Source organism: Chanodichthys erythropterus, chromosome 17 (genome assembly GCF_024489055.1).
Source record: "Chanodichthys erythropterus isolate Z2021 chromosome 17, ASM2448905v1, whole genome shotgun sequence".
In the NCBI taxonomy this organism is placed as follows: domain Eukaryota; kingdom Metazoa; phylum Chordata; class Actinopteri; order Cypriniformes; family Xenocyprididae; genus Chanodichthys; species Chanodichthys erythropterus.
The window spans coordinates 17,111,793-17,129,402 of record NC_090237.1 but is presented as its reverse complement, the minus strand read 5'-3'; the positions used below and the strand labels follow the sequence as shown (position 1 = coordinate 17,129,402).

Sequence of the window (17,610 nt, the reverse complement as noted above, 5' to 3'; positions counted from 1 at the left end):
TACCCAAATTCTTCTTCTACGCAGCCATGATGTTGTAATTGATGCAGTATGTGGTCTGGCATTGTCATGTTGGAAAATGCAAGGTCTTCCCTGAAAGAGACGATGTCTGGATGGGAGCATATGTTGTTCTAGAACTTGGATATACCTTTCAGCATTGATGGTGCCTTTCCAGATGTGTAAGCTGCCCATGCCACACACACTCATGCAACCTGGGTTGTCCTTGTCCTCTTTAGTCCAGATGACATGGCTTCCCAGTTTTCCAAAAAGAACTTCAAATTTTGATTCGTCTGACCACAGAACAGTTTTCCACTTTGCCACAGTCCATTTTAAATGAGCCTTGGCCCACTTCTGGATCATGTTTAGATATGGCTTCTTTTTTGACCTATAGAGTTTTAGCAGGCAACGGCAAATGGCACGGTGGATTGTGTTCACCGACAATGTTTTCTGGAAGTATTCCTGAGCCCATGTTGTGATTTCCATTACAGTAGCATTCCTGTATGTGATGCAGTGCCGTTAAGGGCCCGAAGATCACGGGCATCCAGTATGGTTTTCCAGCCTTGACCCTTACGCACAGAGATTGTTCCAGATTCTCTGAATCTTTGGATGATATTATCCACTGTAGATGATGATAACTTCAAACTCTTTGCAATTTTTCTCTGAGAAACTCCTTTCTGATATTGCTCCACTATTTTTCACCGTAGCATTGGGGGAATTGGTGATCCTCTGCCCATCTTGACTTCTGAGAGACACTGACACTCTGAGAGGCCCTTTTTATACCCAATCATGTTGCCAATTGACCTAATAAGTTGCAAATTGGTCCTCCAGCTGTTCCTTATATGTACATTTAACTTTTCCGGCCTCTTATTGCTACCTGTCCCAAATTTTTTGGAATGTGTAGCTCTCATGAAATCCAAAATGAGCCAATATTTGGTTATCTATATTCTCTTAGTTATCTATATTTTATTGTGAATAAAATATAAGTTTATGAGATTTGTGAATTATTGCATTCCTTTTTTATTCACAATTTGTACAGTGTCCCAACTTTTTTGGAATTGGGTTTGTAAATTGTAATTGTCCATAATTAACTGTCCATAATATGGACAAAAAATTGTCCATAATAAGTCTGTGAGTCATCACATTGTGTAAAGTGATGCAATTTACACAACTATATGCTGAAGATGTGCCAAATGGTCAATGATATGTCTATAAACAACAATACACCAAATATAAATATAAAATCAGCTGCTGACTCTTTAAGGTGACAGGTGTAAGGATATTTAATGAGTGCTCGAGCCGAGAAAATATTGACTGCGCAGGTTGCTTTATAAAGTCAGATTTTTTTCAACCATAATGTGAAGTATATTCGAGTGAAATGGATTATCGGAAAGAAAAAAAATATGTAGGGCAGGACTTGGTATTAATTATCATTGTTAATTGGATAGAGGCAGAATGTGAGCTTGAGGTTGACTGTAAGAAAGACTATACGTGACCCTGGACCACAAAACTAGTCATAAGTAGCATGGGTATATTTTTAGCAATAGCCAACAACACATTGTATGGGTCAAAATTATTGATTTTTCTTTTATTCCAAAAATCATTAGGATATTAAGTAAAGATCATGTTCCATGAAGATATTTTGTAAATTTCCTACTGTAAATATATACAAAAAATTATTTTTTGTGAGTGGATATGCATTGCTAAGGACTTCATTTAAAGGACAACTTTAAAGGCCATTTTCTCAATATATATATATATATTATATATTATATATATATATATATATATATATATATATATATATATATATATTATATATATATATTATATATTATATATATATATATATTTTACTCTTTTACAGATTTTCAAATAGTTGTATCTCGCCCATATATAGTCAAACCAAAATTTATTCAGACACCTTGAACATTTCATTCATTATTACAGTTTATTCACTATAGTTAAAAACAATGGTAATAAAATATGACAAGATCTTTAATCTTTAAAAATTAATCTTAATTATGTCAGATAACACAAGCAAAACATGGTCAGGTCAAAGTGTTTTGGTTCCAGATTTTTATTGATATTACACCCAAAAATTCTTCATACAGTGGACTATGTCACAGTTTACTTTATTTTGCTATCCTCACTTACATAAATGAACTATAGTGTCCTGCACCCACTAGTAAAAATATACATCAAAAATGTCTGAATTTTTGGTTTGACTGTATCTTGTCATATCCTAATAAACCACACATCAATGTAAAGCTCATTTATTCAGCTTTCAGATGATGTATAAATCTTGATTTAAAAAAAATTACCCTTATGACTGGTTTTGTTTCTCCTGCATTCAACAGAATTTTTTTTGTTTTTAATTTCACGAAGTCTTTAGAATTCAATTTTAAAAATATTTTTTAATAATGTTGTTTTTGGTCTTTAAATCAAAATTTTAACATAATACCCAGACTTTACATTGAAAACATCCACATAACCGGGTACATGTTGGTAGAGACATCCTGTCTGATGTAGGAGGTTTGTCTCTCAGTGAACTTTAACAGCTGTTATTATTAGCACAGTAGTTAAAAATCTTTTCCATGTTGTTTCAAACCTGCAATGATAAGAATCATTTTTGTTTGGCCTATTAGTGGTACCCAGTAACCCATGTTTCCACTTTCAGCGCTTTCCCTGAACCTAAAAAAAAAAAAATCAAGAACGGTTACAAGACTTGCTACCACTCCCACTTAGCACCTGCTCAACCAGTCTGACCAGTCTCCTCATCTGACTCAGAATGACTCACTAATGCTGTTGTCATTAAAGGCACATGTTTATTATCTATTTAAGGCCTGAAGTCCCGATTTTGCATGTCTGCAGCACAGTCACAAGATCATAGTACATTTCAATTGTAAATCAACTGAACAAATGTGATACATTTAGTACTGTTTGTTCTATTACAAGAGGCTGTGGGTTTCCTAAACACATGATTGGACTATCAATTGTATCTAAAGTTACATTACGTTCTTTAGCATTCCTCGTTGCCTCTAACTGGACAGGCAGGATCATTTCCTTTTAGGAAAAAAAAAACAAAAAAACAATCAAACCATACAAGTTTCTTCTTGCCTCAGGGTTATAAACCCTGCAGTACCAGTCCAGTAAATGACATACCTGGGCTGAGCTAATAAAAAAACTTCCCGTTACGAACGTCACCCAAAAAAAAAAAAAAACCTAGACCTGACAAGATACGTCAAAATACGCCTCAGGCTTTCACTACAATGTCAGAATAATAACAAGTGTCAAAAAATCACCCGCCTCATTTCAGTGTGGGAATGAGAGGATTTTTTTTTTTTTTGTTTAATTTTCTGAAATAAATGTCTCAAGGGAGCATTAAACATTTCTGCATTCATTTTAAATTCCCTTTAAAGTTGTTTGCCTCATTTTTTAGCATAGAAAAAAATGCATGCAACAGATTAGAGGAAATTGTTGAAATCGATGACTGAAGAAGCACAAAACAATCCAAAACATGTTATTACCATTGGCCTTTTATTGTTTTAATACAAAACGTAGAAATCACATAACCCTGGTGAAAAACGTGTGTGCATGAATATTTAAGAGCGTGTGGACAAAATGTTCTTGTCGCTCTTGGCATCAGTTGATGGGCACACTGCGACGCAAAGGTACCGTCCAAAAGACAGATTTTGATGCCTGCGGCCACTGGCAGAGGATAAACTTCCATGGTGTTTTCGAGAGCGCGCATGCTTCGCCACACATCTCTCCGTGTTCTCCGGAGGCCACTTATTTGGATCCGAAGTAGTCGACCACCCCGCTGCCCTTCAGGCCGTCAAAGAAGAAAAAGTTCCTGTGCGGAGCATCTCTCTGAGACAGCGCCTGTCAAACACATGCAAACAAATCTCCTTCAGACACATCAGACGCCAAAGACCTAGAATTCTGTAATTAACTGCTTTGATCGAAGGCGTCGGACGCATTCTCTGTTGTGGCGACGGAGACTGATGGGCGAGGGGCAGCGAGGAACAGAGAGCCATATGCGAATTGCAGCCTGTTTCATCATGCAGGGAGATGGCGAGACAGCCTGGCTTCACTCCACCGCCATGTGGGTTCAAGGCCTGCCCAGTCACTGCCTCCGAGACCATGGCGTTCACTCCATCACCCCACACAGCCCTTATCCCCACCCTCAAAGACCCCACCGCATCCCGTTCTGGGCTATGACATCACCTTCTAAGAGAGATATTGACGTTTAGCATTTACTGCATCTAGAATGGTTTTGTGTTTTTAAATGGCCTATGCAACAGGAGATCCTCTTTCGGTTCATAATCCAGGTGTAATTATCCACTCTAGACTGACTGATTACATCACTACGCTTTGGGTTATTTAATCTCGTTCAGTTTATGGAATCATATGAGAGGATTTCAACTGCTCTCCGCTGGATTTCATCAGTGACCGGAATATTACCTCGTCATTTCTGGCATTAACACACCATCAACAGATAAAACTTTTGGATTTAGCCCAGATTCTGATGGAGAGGGCAGCTGCCATACGCTTCTCACTGTGCCTCATCAGAAAAGTCACTTTCGCAGCTAGTGAAAGCGGGTGGTTTTGTGGAGAACCAGATTGAAAGGTAATAAGGAGGAGGAAAAAGCGAGGAAACACATTTCACGTTTCATGTATAAATGGAACAAAAAACGTTACAGTAAACAAATCTACAAATCAAGAATTTAGGCAAGTATAAAACCCAAAATATACTTGGGCCATACCCACACACCCCGTCCGCGTGCAGCCCCATTTTTTAGGCCGTGTGGACGGTCTGCGTACAACAGTGCATGTGTGAGTGACTTGAGTGCTTGAAAGCAGCAGTCCGCATCTTTCCATGCTCACGGCCAAAGGAGTATACTTTGAAAGGCTTGTGGTCGAGACACAGAGGAACGCGGAAAACTAAGTATACCCAGGCCTATAGGGTCCTACCAAGATTGCTCTGGCCACTGCTCATTTTTGAGGTATCTGTCTCTACTGTGGAGACTAAACTATTTGAGGAGATTGGGCATTCTGAGAAGCTTCTGCTCCATAGGCCTGTATAGCACAGGCAGATACCTGCAGCTCCCAGTAACATCAGTGGTGGAGGAGTGTAAGGTAACAAAAACATGGCAGGCTATGATGCTGCAACACAAAAAAGATGCAAGAGTACGTCAGACGGACATTTAGGTTAGAACAGGTCGCAAGTGGTTAGCTGGCAGAGCACTGAGGGAGGCGGAGGAGCACCTGCATCATGCTGACATTGTCAGGTTTTAATCGACGAAACATCGAGGAAGGGGGGTGCCCATTTGATAACCCACAGAAGCCCTAAATTCAACCTAAACACAACTCAACTTAAAGTTTGAAGAAGGCATTTTGAGAGAGCAAGAAGAGATAGTGATGTCAATAGCTCACAGATGGTGCAGGGGGAGTGCCTGTAAATGTATGTATTTTGCATAGACATTTAAATGGATCAAAATCTCACCTTGACTATCTCTTGTCCAAGAACACCTCCAACTACAGCGCAGACTGGGGCCATCTCAGAGAAACAGTAACTGTGAGGAGAAAACACAAGCCGGGAGTTGAGAAGCACATTTAGTTTTTATGCGTATACTTAGTATATACGAACAACCGAATGCAAATATATAATATTATATATATATATATATATATATATATAATATTATATATATATATATATATATATATATATATATATATATATATATATATATATATATATATATATATATATATATATATATATATATATATATATATATATATATATATATATATATATATATACACACACACACAAATGCATATACTCCGCGAACACAGGCGCACACTAGAAAGTTTCATCTTTGTCCAGTCTGTGTCATTTCTCTCCATAAGTTATAATTAATGAAAATGTCTTTGTACTCATTTAAACTAAAGTTGTGTGTTTCTCTTAACCTCTTTACACTAGCACTCATCCAACACTGGCGCCTAATCCGTTTCTTTTTTTTTATTGTGAAACAACAGGCCAGGCCAGTGTTGTCAACGCGAATGTGCGACTTGAGCGTAGAGTATGTGCAGTTAGAAAAATCAGCCTGTGCATGTGCAATACACGTGTACTGTGATGAAACAAAATTGTCACGCATGGAATGTCGAAATAATTATAAGATTCTGACTTGTAAAAAGCATTCATGTCCTTGTAGAACTTGTAATTGCAACTTGTAAACTGAATTTTCTGCCACATTTGAGTGCTTCAGACAGGTCGACGTGTTTTGGAACGGCCAACATTTTAACTGCTGTTGTCACTCACAGTAAAAACCAATGAGTTTTTCAAGATGCAACAACATTGCGCAGCCTCTGGTTGTAAAAAACGCAGAGATTTAAATTTCCAAAGAAATGGGGTAACCTTTCACAGGTAAGAATGTTGGTTTGTTTTTATATGTATTAACTCAATGTTACTGGTTGTAAAAATATACTAACTTTTATTAGTTTAGCACTTATAATGTTTGACAAAATAAATCCTTTGGAAATCATTTGCTGAAGTCTATTGCAGATTTAGATATTCATATATGCCTATGGTTGTAAACGCAGTCAACTTGCTCTTGAGTGTTCACGGACCGGCTTTGACCGCTCCAATATGTGGATTGGCTTACATATAGAAACAGCTGCTAATGAGGCATCTATGTATACGAATCTATGGCGAATAGAGCATGTATACATAAACTAGCCTATGATGAAGTATACTTTGGGCTAAACTGAGAGAATATCAGTACATTGCCTCTCCCTTTCCCACACTATACACTATTTCTTAAATACCACGCCTGCCTCTGTGGCAATATACAAAGTGTTGTTTTGAACATTTGTTGTTTAAGAAGACGTGACTGGTTAAAAATAATTCATAAAAACGCCTGCATTCAGTTCTATTTCATTGCACTCTGTTGCACTTGAGAAGCTGGTCAGGGTCTGATGAACCTGAAACCAGACTTAATTATCTTGGTCGTTTACAACTAGATTTCCATATCCTTGGTTGGTAAGAAAATAAAATTGAGAAAATGAACGTGAACATCAAGTTTCTGGGTCAGTAAGTACCTGACAAAGGTGTTGGGGAGCAGCTCCGAGCTCAGGCCCATGGTCTCAAGAACATCATCGCGGATTTGCAAAAGCAGGTGAGAGTCTTCAGCAAAGCTGTCTGGTTGAGGATCGCGACCTTTATCTGTGCGAAACTTCAGAAGCACTGTTGGAGGAAGTAAGAGAAAGTGAGTGGGGAAAGAGTGGGTTTTCCACATTAAAACAGGACACGAGTGGAGGAAAGAAGCGTTTGAAGATTTGTACAGCATGTGAAAAGGCATTCAGCCCCTTAGGCTATTTTCCAAAGTATGACTTCCCCTTTTTGACTGCCCACCATCTACAACACAAAGAACCTCAGCCCACTGCATTTCCACCTGGCAGCGAAGCACACACACATACATGAAAGAAACACACACCCACTCATTCATGTTATCTCACTCTATCTGACACATAGATCAAATTTTAAGTTTCATAGCTGAATTTCTTTATAGAAATTTCTCCAGATTGTGAAAACAACATCTGAGAGTTTGGAAAAAAAATCATTGATGTAATAGTCGCACCACTGGGGTGATAAAACCTCAAATAAATCAGTGAGTTAAGACAGAGGAAACGGCTCTTCCTCAAAAGCTGTTTGAACTGATGTGTGGTATTTTTGAGCACAGCAATGTATTTAAAGTCTTGCTTCAGTGCACAAATAGGAAGTGTTATTTTTTCCATAAATGTAATACTAGATGTTGAGGGAGGGGCAGAGGTGCCGTCAGAGTCTGTTATAATGATAGAGAGGTGTGGAGGTGGCATGTTTTGTTTATGAGAGCCACTGCACATGACTGGCCATGGACAACCTGTGATGGAAAATGAGCCAGTCTCAGTGAGGACACCAGGTGAGCACTAGAATAAAAAGAGAAATGTTGACTATAATTACACAGATCAACAGGCCCTCCCCCTGATAACGGTGTACAACAGACCACAGGAAGAAACGGCAATGTGTTCAGTCACCTAAACAAACTGGAAAAAAAAAATTAACCACTTAAGGCCCTGTTTGCACCTGGTATCCATCTCAGGTGATATGATCACAAGTGGTCAGCAAAATAAAAAAATAAAATAAAATAAAATAAAATAATAAAGCATATTTCTGAAGGATCATGTGACACTGAAGCCTGGAGTAATGATCCTGAAACCTCAGCTTTGCTATCACAGGAATAAATAAAATATATTCAAATAGGAAGCAGTTATTTTTAAATTATAATGATATTTCACAATAGTACTGTAGTTTTGATCAAATAAATGCAGCCTTGGTGAGCATGAAAGACTTCTTTCAAAAATTAAAAACTGGCCCTAAACCTTTGAACAGTAATGTATAATTATGGGTTTTTCAAATCTTTTTTGAGATTTGGAGAAACAGTTGTCTACAGACACACATAACTAGCAGAGTATAAAACCTATTGCTTTGAGTCTGGAATGTAGTACAGACAATAAACCTGAAGATCAATCGGTAAATTACACAATTTAAGAAGGAAACACTCATTTTTCAAACTTTTTTTCAGATTAATTGAATTTTAAATTTATTTCAATAATCTGAAAGTGTACCTTGCAGAAGGAAGTAGTCTGTAGGAATGCGCTTTATATTGCTTTTGGCTTTCTCATTAGTCCAGTCAACCTCCAGGGCTGCTTTGAGAGGGCAGAAACTGGCAGTCTACATAAAGAGAGATGGAGGGGAAAAGTTGCATTAACTTAAAAGGTTAGTTCACCCAAAAATGAAATTTCTGTCATTACTACTCACCCTCATGTCGTTCCAAAACCGTAAGACTTTTGTTCATCTTCAGAACACAAATTAAGATATTTTTGATGAAATCCAAGGGTTTCTGAACCACGCAGACATCACTGTGGTTTGTGCAACATCATTGCACCTTTTGAGGTCCAGATAGGTATTAAAGACATTGTTAAAATAGTCAACATGACTACAGTGGTTCAACCTTAATGTTATGAGGAGACAAGAATACTTTTTGTGCGCAAAAACAAAACAAAAATAACGACTTTATTCAACAATTTCTTCTCTCCCGTCAGTCTCCTATGCCGATCACGCTGTGAACGCAGTGCAGCGCTTTAATGTTCTACATTCCAAAGATGAATGAAGGTCTTACGGTTTTGGAACGACATGAGGGTGAGTAATAAATGACAGAAATTTCATTTTTGGGTGAACTAACCCTTTAAAGGGATAGTTCACCCAAAAATGAAAATTTGATGTTTATCTGCTTACCCCCAGGGCATCCAAGATGTAGATGACTTTTTTTCTTCAGTCGAACGCAAATTATGATTTTTAACTGCAACCGCTGCCGTCTGTCAGTCAAATAATAGCAGTGATTGGGAACTTGAACAATAAGAGTCGAAAAAACTTCCATAGACAAATCAAAATTAAAACCTGCGGCTCGTGACGACACATTGATGTCCTAAGACACGAAACGATCGGTTTGTGCGAGAAACCGAACAGTATTTATATAACTTTTTTACCTCTAATAGGGTTAATAGGGTTTTTACCTCTAAGAGGTTTTTTGACCTCACTAACAGGAAGCTGAACGAAGTTGGACATAGTGGTGTATTAGAGGTAAAAATTATATAAATAATGTTCGGTTTCTCGCACAAACCGATCGTTTCGTCTCTTAGGACATTAATGTGTCGTCACGAGCCGCGGGTTTTAATTTTGATTTGTCTTAGCAAGTTTTATTTACTGTTATAGTTGAAGTTCCCATCTACTGCTATTATTTGACTGACAGAGGGCAGCAGTTGCAGTTAAAAATCATAATTTGCGTTTGACTGAAGAAAAAAAGTCACCTACATCTTGGATGCCCTGGGGGTAAGCTGATAAACATCAAAATTTTCATTTTTGGGTGAACTATCCCTTTAAGGTTGAACCACTGTAGTCACATGGACCATTTTAACTAGGGATGTACCGTAACCATTTTTTAAGGACCGAATACGAGTAATGATATTTTTTTTCCTGGTACTCGCCAATACCGATGCCTATACATTTATTAATTTCTTTTCTTTTTTGGTGATGTGGCAGTTTTCCAAGTACTACATAGTGAGACTAATGAATGTAGGACAGCTTCTTTATTATTACTGCAATGAAAAAAGTAATAATTGTTATGTGCTTGTCAAAAACCAAAGGGCATAATTACCAAAATCATAATGATAATAATAATAATAATAATAATAAAAAAAAAAGCAAGTCTTTTTTTTTACAGAACATATAACATAACACTGTGAACCAATGTAAACACAACTTAGGGTGACCAGATTTCTCATTGTGGAATAGTGGGAAATATGACAATCAATATATATATATATTAATGACAGACAAATATTTAATTAAGCTACTCTCCCTTTAAGACTGAATCCATGAATGTAATATACTGACACATATCCTGTTTTCACCCACCTGTTTACGTCCACTTAAGCCATAAACGACTGTATTTATGTGAGATACTCCACACAATGGACATTTGACAACTATTTGTGCATTTGACCATTCAGGCGCAAGGAGAACTGATTGCGTGCTGTTTGAGAGAACTGGGATCGCGCACAAGAAAGAGAGAGAGAGCACACGAGAGAGCGCTTCTGGTCTGTCATTCAGCGCGATTTGCATGCAGTTCGCAATGTGTCGGTTGTCATTAGTAATTCTGAAGTATTTCCACACCCCTTAGGCTGACATTGTTTCTGCTGCTGCTGCTTTCAGTTACTTCACATGAGGTATCAGTTTTTGGTATCGGTGGTATTTTTACGAGTATGAGTACAAGTACATGAGCATTACTACCTTTTTGGGCCTTGAAATCGGTTATGACGTTGCTGTCTATAGGTCAGAAAGCTCTCAGATTTCATTAAAAATATCTTAATTTGTGTTCCGAAGATGAACGAAGGTCTTATGAGTTTGGAACAACATGAGGGTGAGTAGTCAATGACAGAAATTAAATTTTTGGGTGAACTAACCCTTTAAGGTTGAGAGGTCATGGATATGAGTAAAAACTGGAAAATATAGTTTACAGACATCAAATCAACCAACAAACTCACCTTTTTCACCATTGTAGTCTCACTGGGGTCGACCTTCGGTTTCTTTGCCTCAGGACCATCATTGGCCTCATTAGACCCTTTCACCACTTTGGGCTTTTCTCTGGCAAGTTTGAATAGGATAGGAACATAAGTTTTTTTCCCCCCCACATGAAAATCAAACACAAACACCTTTTCATCCACATTTCCTGACTTACTCTACATAGTGATGCTCCTGGCCGAGGTCGGAGAACATGTATCCATGGTAGCCAAACACGTCTCCACAGAAGACCTTGATGTTCCTGGAGGCACACAGCTGGTCCACCCGCACCATGAGGTCTTTGGAGCACCTGGTTAGACAAATCTGAACAAAACAACATGCGTTAATATGTGGTTGTTTTCAAACCAGTGACCTTGATGTATGCTTAAAACGCATCTTGCTACCAAAAACTTGGAGGAACAAAGGTTTGGCAATGACACACAACTGACCAGAACACTGGCACTCTTATCCAAGGTCCCAAACCTCTCACACCCCCCATTTTGGGTTTGAGATAAGAATGGGGTGGTGTATTAATGCCATCTGAGATACTAATGGCATGTGCCATGATGCGTTAACTGGGTGTATCTTGAAGGACAGCTGAATCATCACAGTATCTGCTGTTGGTTTGTTTACCATTGATTTTGGTTGTTTACTTTTCTTGTCAGAACACCATCTGTGACCTCATAACTTAAAGTATATCTGAAATGAACTGATTATCTAAGCAGGCCTTTTTCAAATGATGTTCAAAGATTACACAATCCACACCTGGATATCAACAACACTTCTGAGAAATACTGTTGCAATGAAGTAGTGCCCTAAGGAGTAACACCTTCACTACTGTTCAAGTTCATCTGGGACATTATGAAACATACGGCGAGACATTGTCTTTTGACACATTCTTCCTGTGAGCATTACGCGCCTCAAGGCAGCCAAACGACTCCAAAGAACGCATCTTTATCAAGCAGTGACCCCTAGAGGAAAAGAAAAAAAACTCATGCCACAATGGAATATCAATCTGAGATGCCAGCATCTACCATATGCCTCTGCTAAATAGCTGCCACCACTTGGCATTGCATGACGTCTGTGCTGTCAAGTCTTTAATTCAGTTTAGTCCTCCACTACCTTCAGTCCTTCAAACCGTACAACCCGGCCAGGGCATGTGAACAGGTTCTTATGGACACCTAGCATACTATTCTCAAAATGATGAAAGTGTACTTAGAAAAAGAATCATAAAAGTGGTCCATATGACTATTTTCCAAGTCTTGTGAATCAATATGATAACTTTGTGTGAGGAACAGACTGAAATTGAAGTTTTATGGACAACTAAGCACTTTTGCATAATTTTTAATTAAAAATACAGTAAAAAATAGTAATATTGTGAAATATTATTACAATTTAAAATAACTGTGTACTATTTAAATATATTTGACAAAGTAATTTATTCCTGTGATGCAAAGCTGAATTTTCAGCATCGTTACTCCAGTCTTCAGTGTCACATGATCCTTCAGAAATCATTCTAATATGCTGATCTGCTGCTCAAGAAACATTTATGATTATTTTCAATGTTAAAAACAGTTGTGTACTTTTTTTTCAGGATTCCTTGATGAATAGAAAGTCCAAAAGAACAGCATTTATCTGAAATACAAAGCTTCTGTAGCATTACACACAACCGTTCAAAAGTTTGGGGTCAGTTTTTTTTTTCAAGGATGCATTAAATCAATCAAAATTGGCAGTAAAGACATTTATAATGTTACAAAAGATTAGATTTCAGATAAACACTGTTCTTTTGAACTTTCTATTCATCAAATAATCCTGAAAAAAAATATTGTACACAAATATTTTGTACAATTGTACACATTAAATGTTTCTTGAGCAGCAGATCAGCATATTAGAATGATTTCTGAAGGATCATGTGACCTGAAGACTGGAGTAATGATGCTGAAAATTCAGCTTTGCCATCACAGGAATAAATTACTTTGTGAAATATATTCAAATAGAAAACAGTTATTTTAAATTGTAGTAATATTTCACAATATTACATGTTTTTACTGTATTTGTATTAAATAAATGAAGCCATGGTGAGCAGACGAAACTTCTTTTAAAAACTTTAAAAATCTTAGTGGTTCCAAACTTTTGGACTGTACTGTACATCACAGCACTGGAGAAAAGTCGTTTGCAACTTCCGGTTCACGCGGACTTCATCTAATCGTCTCACACTGATGTTTAATATCAAAGCCCATTTCCACAACATAATAATGAGATAAAAAGTAGAATATATGGCATACTAAGTTATAATTGAGATTAGAATTCAAAATTAATATGTGAAGTCTAACTGATGACATGCTAAGTCATAATTATGAGATAAGCCAAAATTATGACATACTAAGTCATTATGAGATCATTCGAAATAATGACATAAAAAGTTGAAATTATGACATACTAAGTCATTATTATGATAGAAATGTGAAATTATGACAAATTATGATAAGTAATAATTAAAAAAGATATAATTGGCTAAAATAAATCAACTTTGTCATAATTATGATGTCATAATTTGAATTTATCTCATTATTATGACTTAGTATCTCATCATTATGGAAGTTTGTTTCCGCCACTAAATAAAAAAATAAAAAAAGGAAATTGCGAATTTTATCACACAATTCTGACTTTTTTCTCAGAATTGTGAGATTTTAATAATACAATTTCTGATTTTATGTCTCACAATTCTGAACTTTTTTCTCAGAATTGCAAGATATTGACTCACAATTGCGAGTTATAACGTCAGAATTTCATGATATAAACTCGCTATTGCATCTTATAAAGTCAGAATTGTGAGTTTATATCTCGCAATTCTGATTTTATAACATGCAATTGTGAGTTATAAAGTCTCGCAATTCTGAGAAAAAAATGTCAGTCTTTTCCCCCTAACAATTGAACACTATAACACACAATTTTGAGTTTATATCTCACAATTCTGACTTTATATCATGCAATTGCAAGAAAAAAAGGTCAGAATTGGGAGAAAAAAAAAGTGTCACAATTACCTTTTTTATTTAATTGCAAGCTTCCATACATCATGACTTTTTATGTCATCAATATGGAATACCAAAGCATGATATGTTTGTCCTTATGTAGCAGAAATGGGCTTTCATACATATAAATTGCTTATTTGTGATTCTGAAAATAAAAATTATTTTATCTCAACACCTGCACTTGCAATGCTTTGTACTTGTTGCACAAAACATTCTAGTACTTGTTGTCTCAAATGATCTTTTCATGTATGTACAGGTCCCGACGACAAATTAATTCAGTGTATCATTGGCTTCCCCTTTACTAAACACGTTGTTTATTAGGAAATCACATATAAATAACACGACACATAGGCAAGAGAAGACAAAGACATACACACGCAATGTTTTCTGTGCACTTCTCAACGAAATATCAAGAGAAGCAGATAAAAGAGAATAGATGATGTTAAACCCCCCTCCTCTTTCTGTGTCCCACCATCTCTTCCCCCTCCTCCTGAACTCTCACTAGCACTCCCAGAGGGAGAGTTCAGACGGCTCCCAGACAGAGAGAAGATGAAAGACTGACTGTCTGTGCTTTGAACAAGGTATGTATGCTGACTGCATCTTCCACAGCCAACAGAGTCCAGATTTAAAGAAAATATTGCCTGGAACATATCATATGCTTGGAAAAGAGCACACGCTTGGAAAAGACCAAACTCAAAGTCTCAGATAAAAGTCTAGATCTAGTGCCTAGATCTGACGCTGGCTGTTCATAGATGGGTTCACGCTGAGTTTAAGGGAAAAACAAGGTAAAAAGAAGTTATAAGCACCCTAAACAAAAATTATCAATTGTGTATAGAGACATCTAGTGGATATGAAAAGGCACAAAGGAAAATAATCTATCATAGATGAACCTCAATCACACCTTCAAATTACAGCGAGTCAAACAGACAATTCATGTCCATCAAACTTCCCATAGAAATATAATATTTCATATAGCATTTTTGTACAAAAATTGTACTATGTGCTGTAAAGTTGCATGACGAATTTGGTCCCATGCTGTTTTCGCAAGATTCTATTCTATTTTTTACAAAACTCTTTTGTTTCTGAAATATTTGTGTCATTTTTTACTTGACCAATTATCAAATATAATATAAAATAGTGTCCGTCTGTCTTTTGTATGCTTTAGTTATGTCAAGTCTACAGATGATCCAGTAAAATAGATTGTTCTGGCACTCACCGCATCAAACTGGAAGAAAAAGTCATCCGGTTTGCTCTCCACTGGATCGGTGTCTGCCTTCACTTCCACCATTGGGTTGAGGAACTGAGCTCTCTCCAGAGAGGCCTGAGCCTGGTTCTGACCATCTGCATCCACAGGAATCAAGAACTGAGCACGTCTGGACTCTTCTGTCACCTGATTGATGAAAGTCATAGAAAATACTACTTATTTATGTAGCTGTCAAGGTGCTCTCAGTCACCATTTAATTTTATTGCATGTCTTTTCCATAAAATAAAAATGCATGACGACTTGTCATTCTGCCTTACATCTCCTTTTCTGTTCCACAGAAGAGAAAAAAAGTCTGATTTGGGATGAGGGTGAGCAAATGATGACAGAATATTGTGAATTATCCCTTTGCGCCTTTTTAACCCTCCGTGTGAAGAAGACCCATTTAGATACACTCTGATGGATAGATCCGTTTAGATCCGCTCTGACGGACAACAAAGTTGTGTAGAGTTATCCCTGGATGGAGCTCTGGATAGAGTTAATCCAGGAAGATTTGTCTGTAAGGGTACCGTTTAAATAAACAGCTACCTGACAAATATAAATATTTTTACAGTTATCCCTCCGTGTGAGGAAGATCCATTTAGATCTGCTCTGATGGATAGATCCTTTTTGATCCGCTCTGAAGGACAACAAAAAACTCCCTGAAACTTCTAACTCTTCCATCCAGACAGTGGTATTCTCTGTTTTTACTGTTATTTTTATTTCTTATGCATTCCATTTTTAATCTTATGTATTTGGTTCTTCTTTATGTAAAGCATTTTGAATTACCATTGTATATGAAATGTGCTATACAAATAAAATTGCCAGTCAAATTGATACCTGCTCATGGTCCAGGAGAGTCAGTCCTTTGACTCCAGCCAAAATAAGGTTCTTTGCTACTTCTGCTCCAAGACCCCGGAGACCAACAAGAAGTACACGTGATCCCCTAAGTCTGAAAATGCAAAATTTATATACACGTCATATATTATGTTGTATTATATTGTTTATTATTTATGCATACCTAATCCAAAAATGAATTCGTGTGAATGGCCCTAATACAACACTTTTATTTCAGGCAAAAAGAACGAATGTAAAAGATACACAAATAATGCTTTTGAAATAATGCTTATGATTTCTCCTAGAGAATTCGTTTTAAACAGTCGAAAAAAATCTTTATGCACGTTAGCGAGTTGCCCACAAACCTCTTTTGAGCATCCAGACCCCAGAGGCGAATCTGACGATCATATTGTGCAGCCTCCTCCTCGCTGATAATATTATCTTCTTTTTCGATGGTATCAATCATTTCAAAATATTTCCGTTTTTAATAATAACTTGTAGGGAACTGACTGAGAGGTTAGTTTGACTATTCTACGCTGTTTTTTTCCGCTGCCCATTCAATGGGACAGAAATGCGGCTTTGTGATACTCGTAAAGGCGCGCAATGATGACGCATGAGTTGGGCAAAAGCGCCAGATTCAGAACGCAACAATGTGGCTAAAGCTGTTTTTTTTCTATGGGCTAAAGCTAAGCATTTCATAAAATAAATTAAACGATACGGTGCTACTTTACACAATATTAAAAACAAAAATGCAAAAAAGACTTATGAGGCACTATGCCACTTTAATTTGGTTAATTAATTGTTTAACAATTTTACCCTTTTTTCCCTTTGTTTTTTTTGTATATTTTTCCTATTTGTTGTGAGATGTATATTTGTACTAATTTTGTACATAATTGCATAATAAAAAACAACAACAACGCAACAATGGACAGCTTAAAGCTTTCACACTAGTATGTAATTTATATGTTTGAATTCTTACAAATTAAAATTAAATGATTTTGCATCTTTGACTTTTTTCTCGTTTCTTAAAAAAAAAAAAAAAAACCCACATGTCCCCCATATAAATAGGAAAGAATATGGTTTCCTACATTTGTTTTGTCCAAATGTCATTAAGAATAGTCCTTTGTCATTCTGGTATGATCTAATTACATATAAACAGAACATAAGAATAAGTCTATTTATAACATGGACTCATAATCACATTAGAAATTCAAAGAATAATGTTGGTTTTTTAACATTCTCAAAGAATGACTCAAAAATGTATGTATTAAGATCAAACTAACTTGATTTTCATTTTAAATGGATAATCTGAATAAGTCTTAAACAACTATATA

The 17,610-nt window shown here is 36.6% G+C and overlaps 1 protein-coding gene and 1 long non-coding RNA gene across 2 annotated transcripts; one reads left to right on the top strand and one right to left on the bottom strand.

Annotated features, from left to right (window-relative positions):
• Nucleotides 1–3,502: 3,502 nt before the first annotated feature.
• Nucleotides 3,503–17,198, bottom strand: sae1 (SUMO1 activating enzyme subunit 1). Its single transcript, XM_067365083.1, has 9 exons — nt 16,642–17,198; nt 16,280–16,391; nt 15,416–15,589; nt 11,346–11,491; nt 11,152–11,251; nt 8,674–8,779; nt 7,108–7,252; nt 5,504–5,573; nt 3,503–3,879 (listed from the first exon to the last, which is right to left on the bottom strand). The coding sequence occupies exons 1-9, from the start codon at nt 16,740–16,742 to the stop codon at nt 3,787–3,789; spliced, it is 1,047 nt and encodes a 348-aa protein (XP_067221184.1). The 5' UTR covers nt 16,743–17,198; the 3' UTR covers nt 3,503–3,786.
• On the top strand, nt 5,942–15,484 carry LOC137005305 (uncharacterized). Its single transcript, XR_010892223.1, has 3 exons — nt 5,942–6,433; nt 14,705–14,780; nt 15,365–15,484. It is a non-coding gene; the product is annotated as an uncharacterized lncRNA (long non-coding RNA).
• Nucleotides 17,199–17,610: the final 412 nt, after the last annotated feature.

Bases quoted from the DNA above. Each gene is read 5' to 3' on its own strand.
- sae1 (XM_067365083.1), bottom strand. From the start codon at position 16,742: ATGATTGATACCATCGAAAAAGAAGATAATATTATCAGCGAGGAGGAG. The intron at 11,252-11,345 runs GTAAGTCAGGAA...CAAACTTGCCAG, and splicing joins CAGGAGCATCACTATGTAGA to AGAAAAGCCCAAAGTGGTGA. The intron at 5,574-7,107 runs GTACTTACTGAC...TTCTCCTCACAG, and splicing joins CTCCCCAACACCTTTGTCAG to TTACTGTTTCTCTGAGATGG.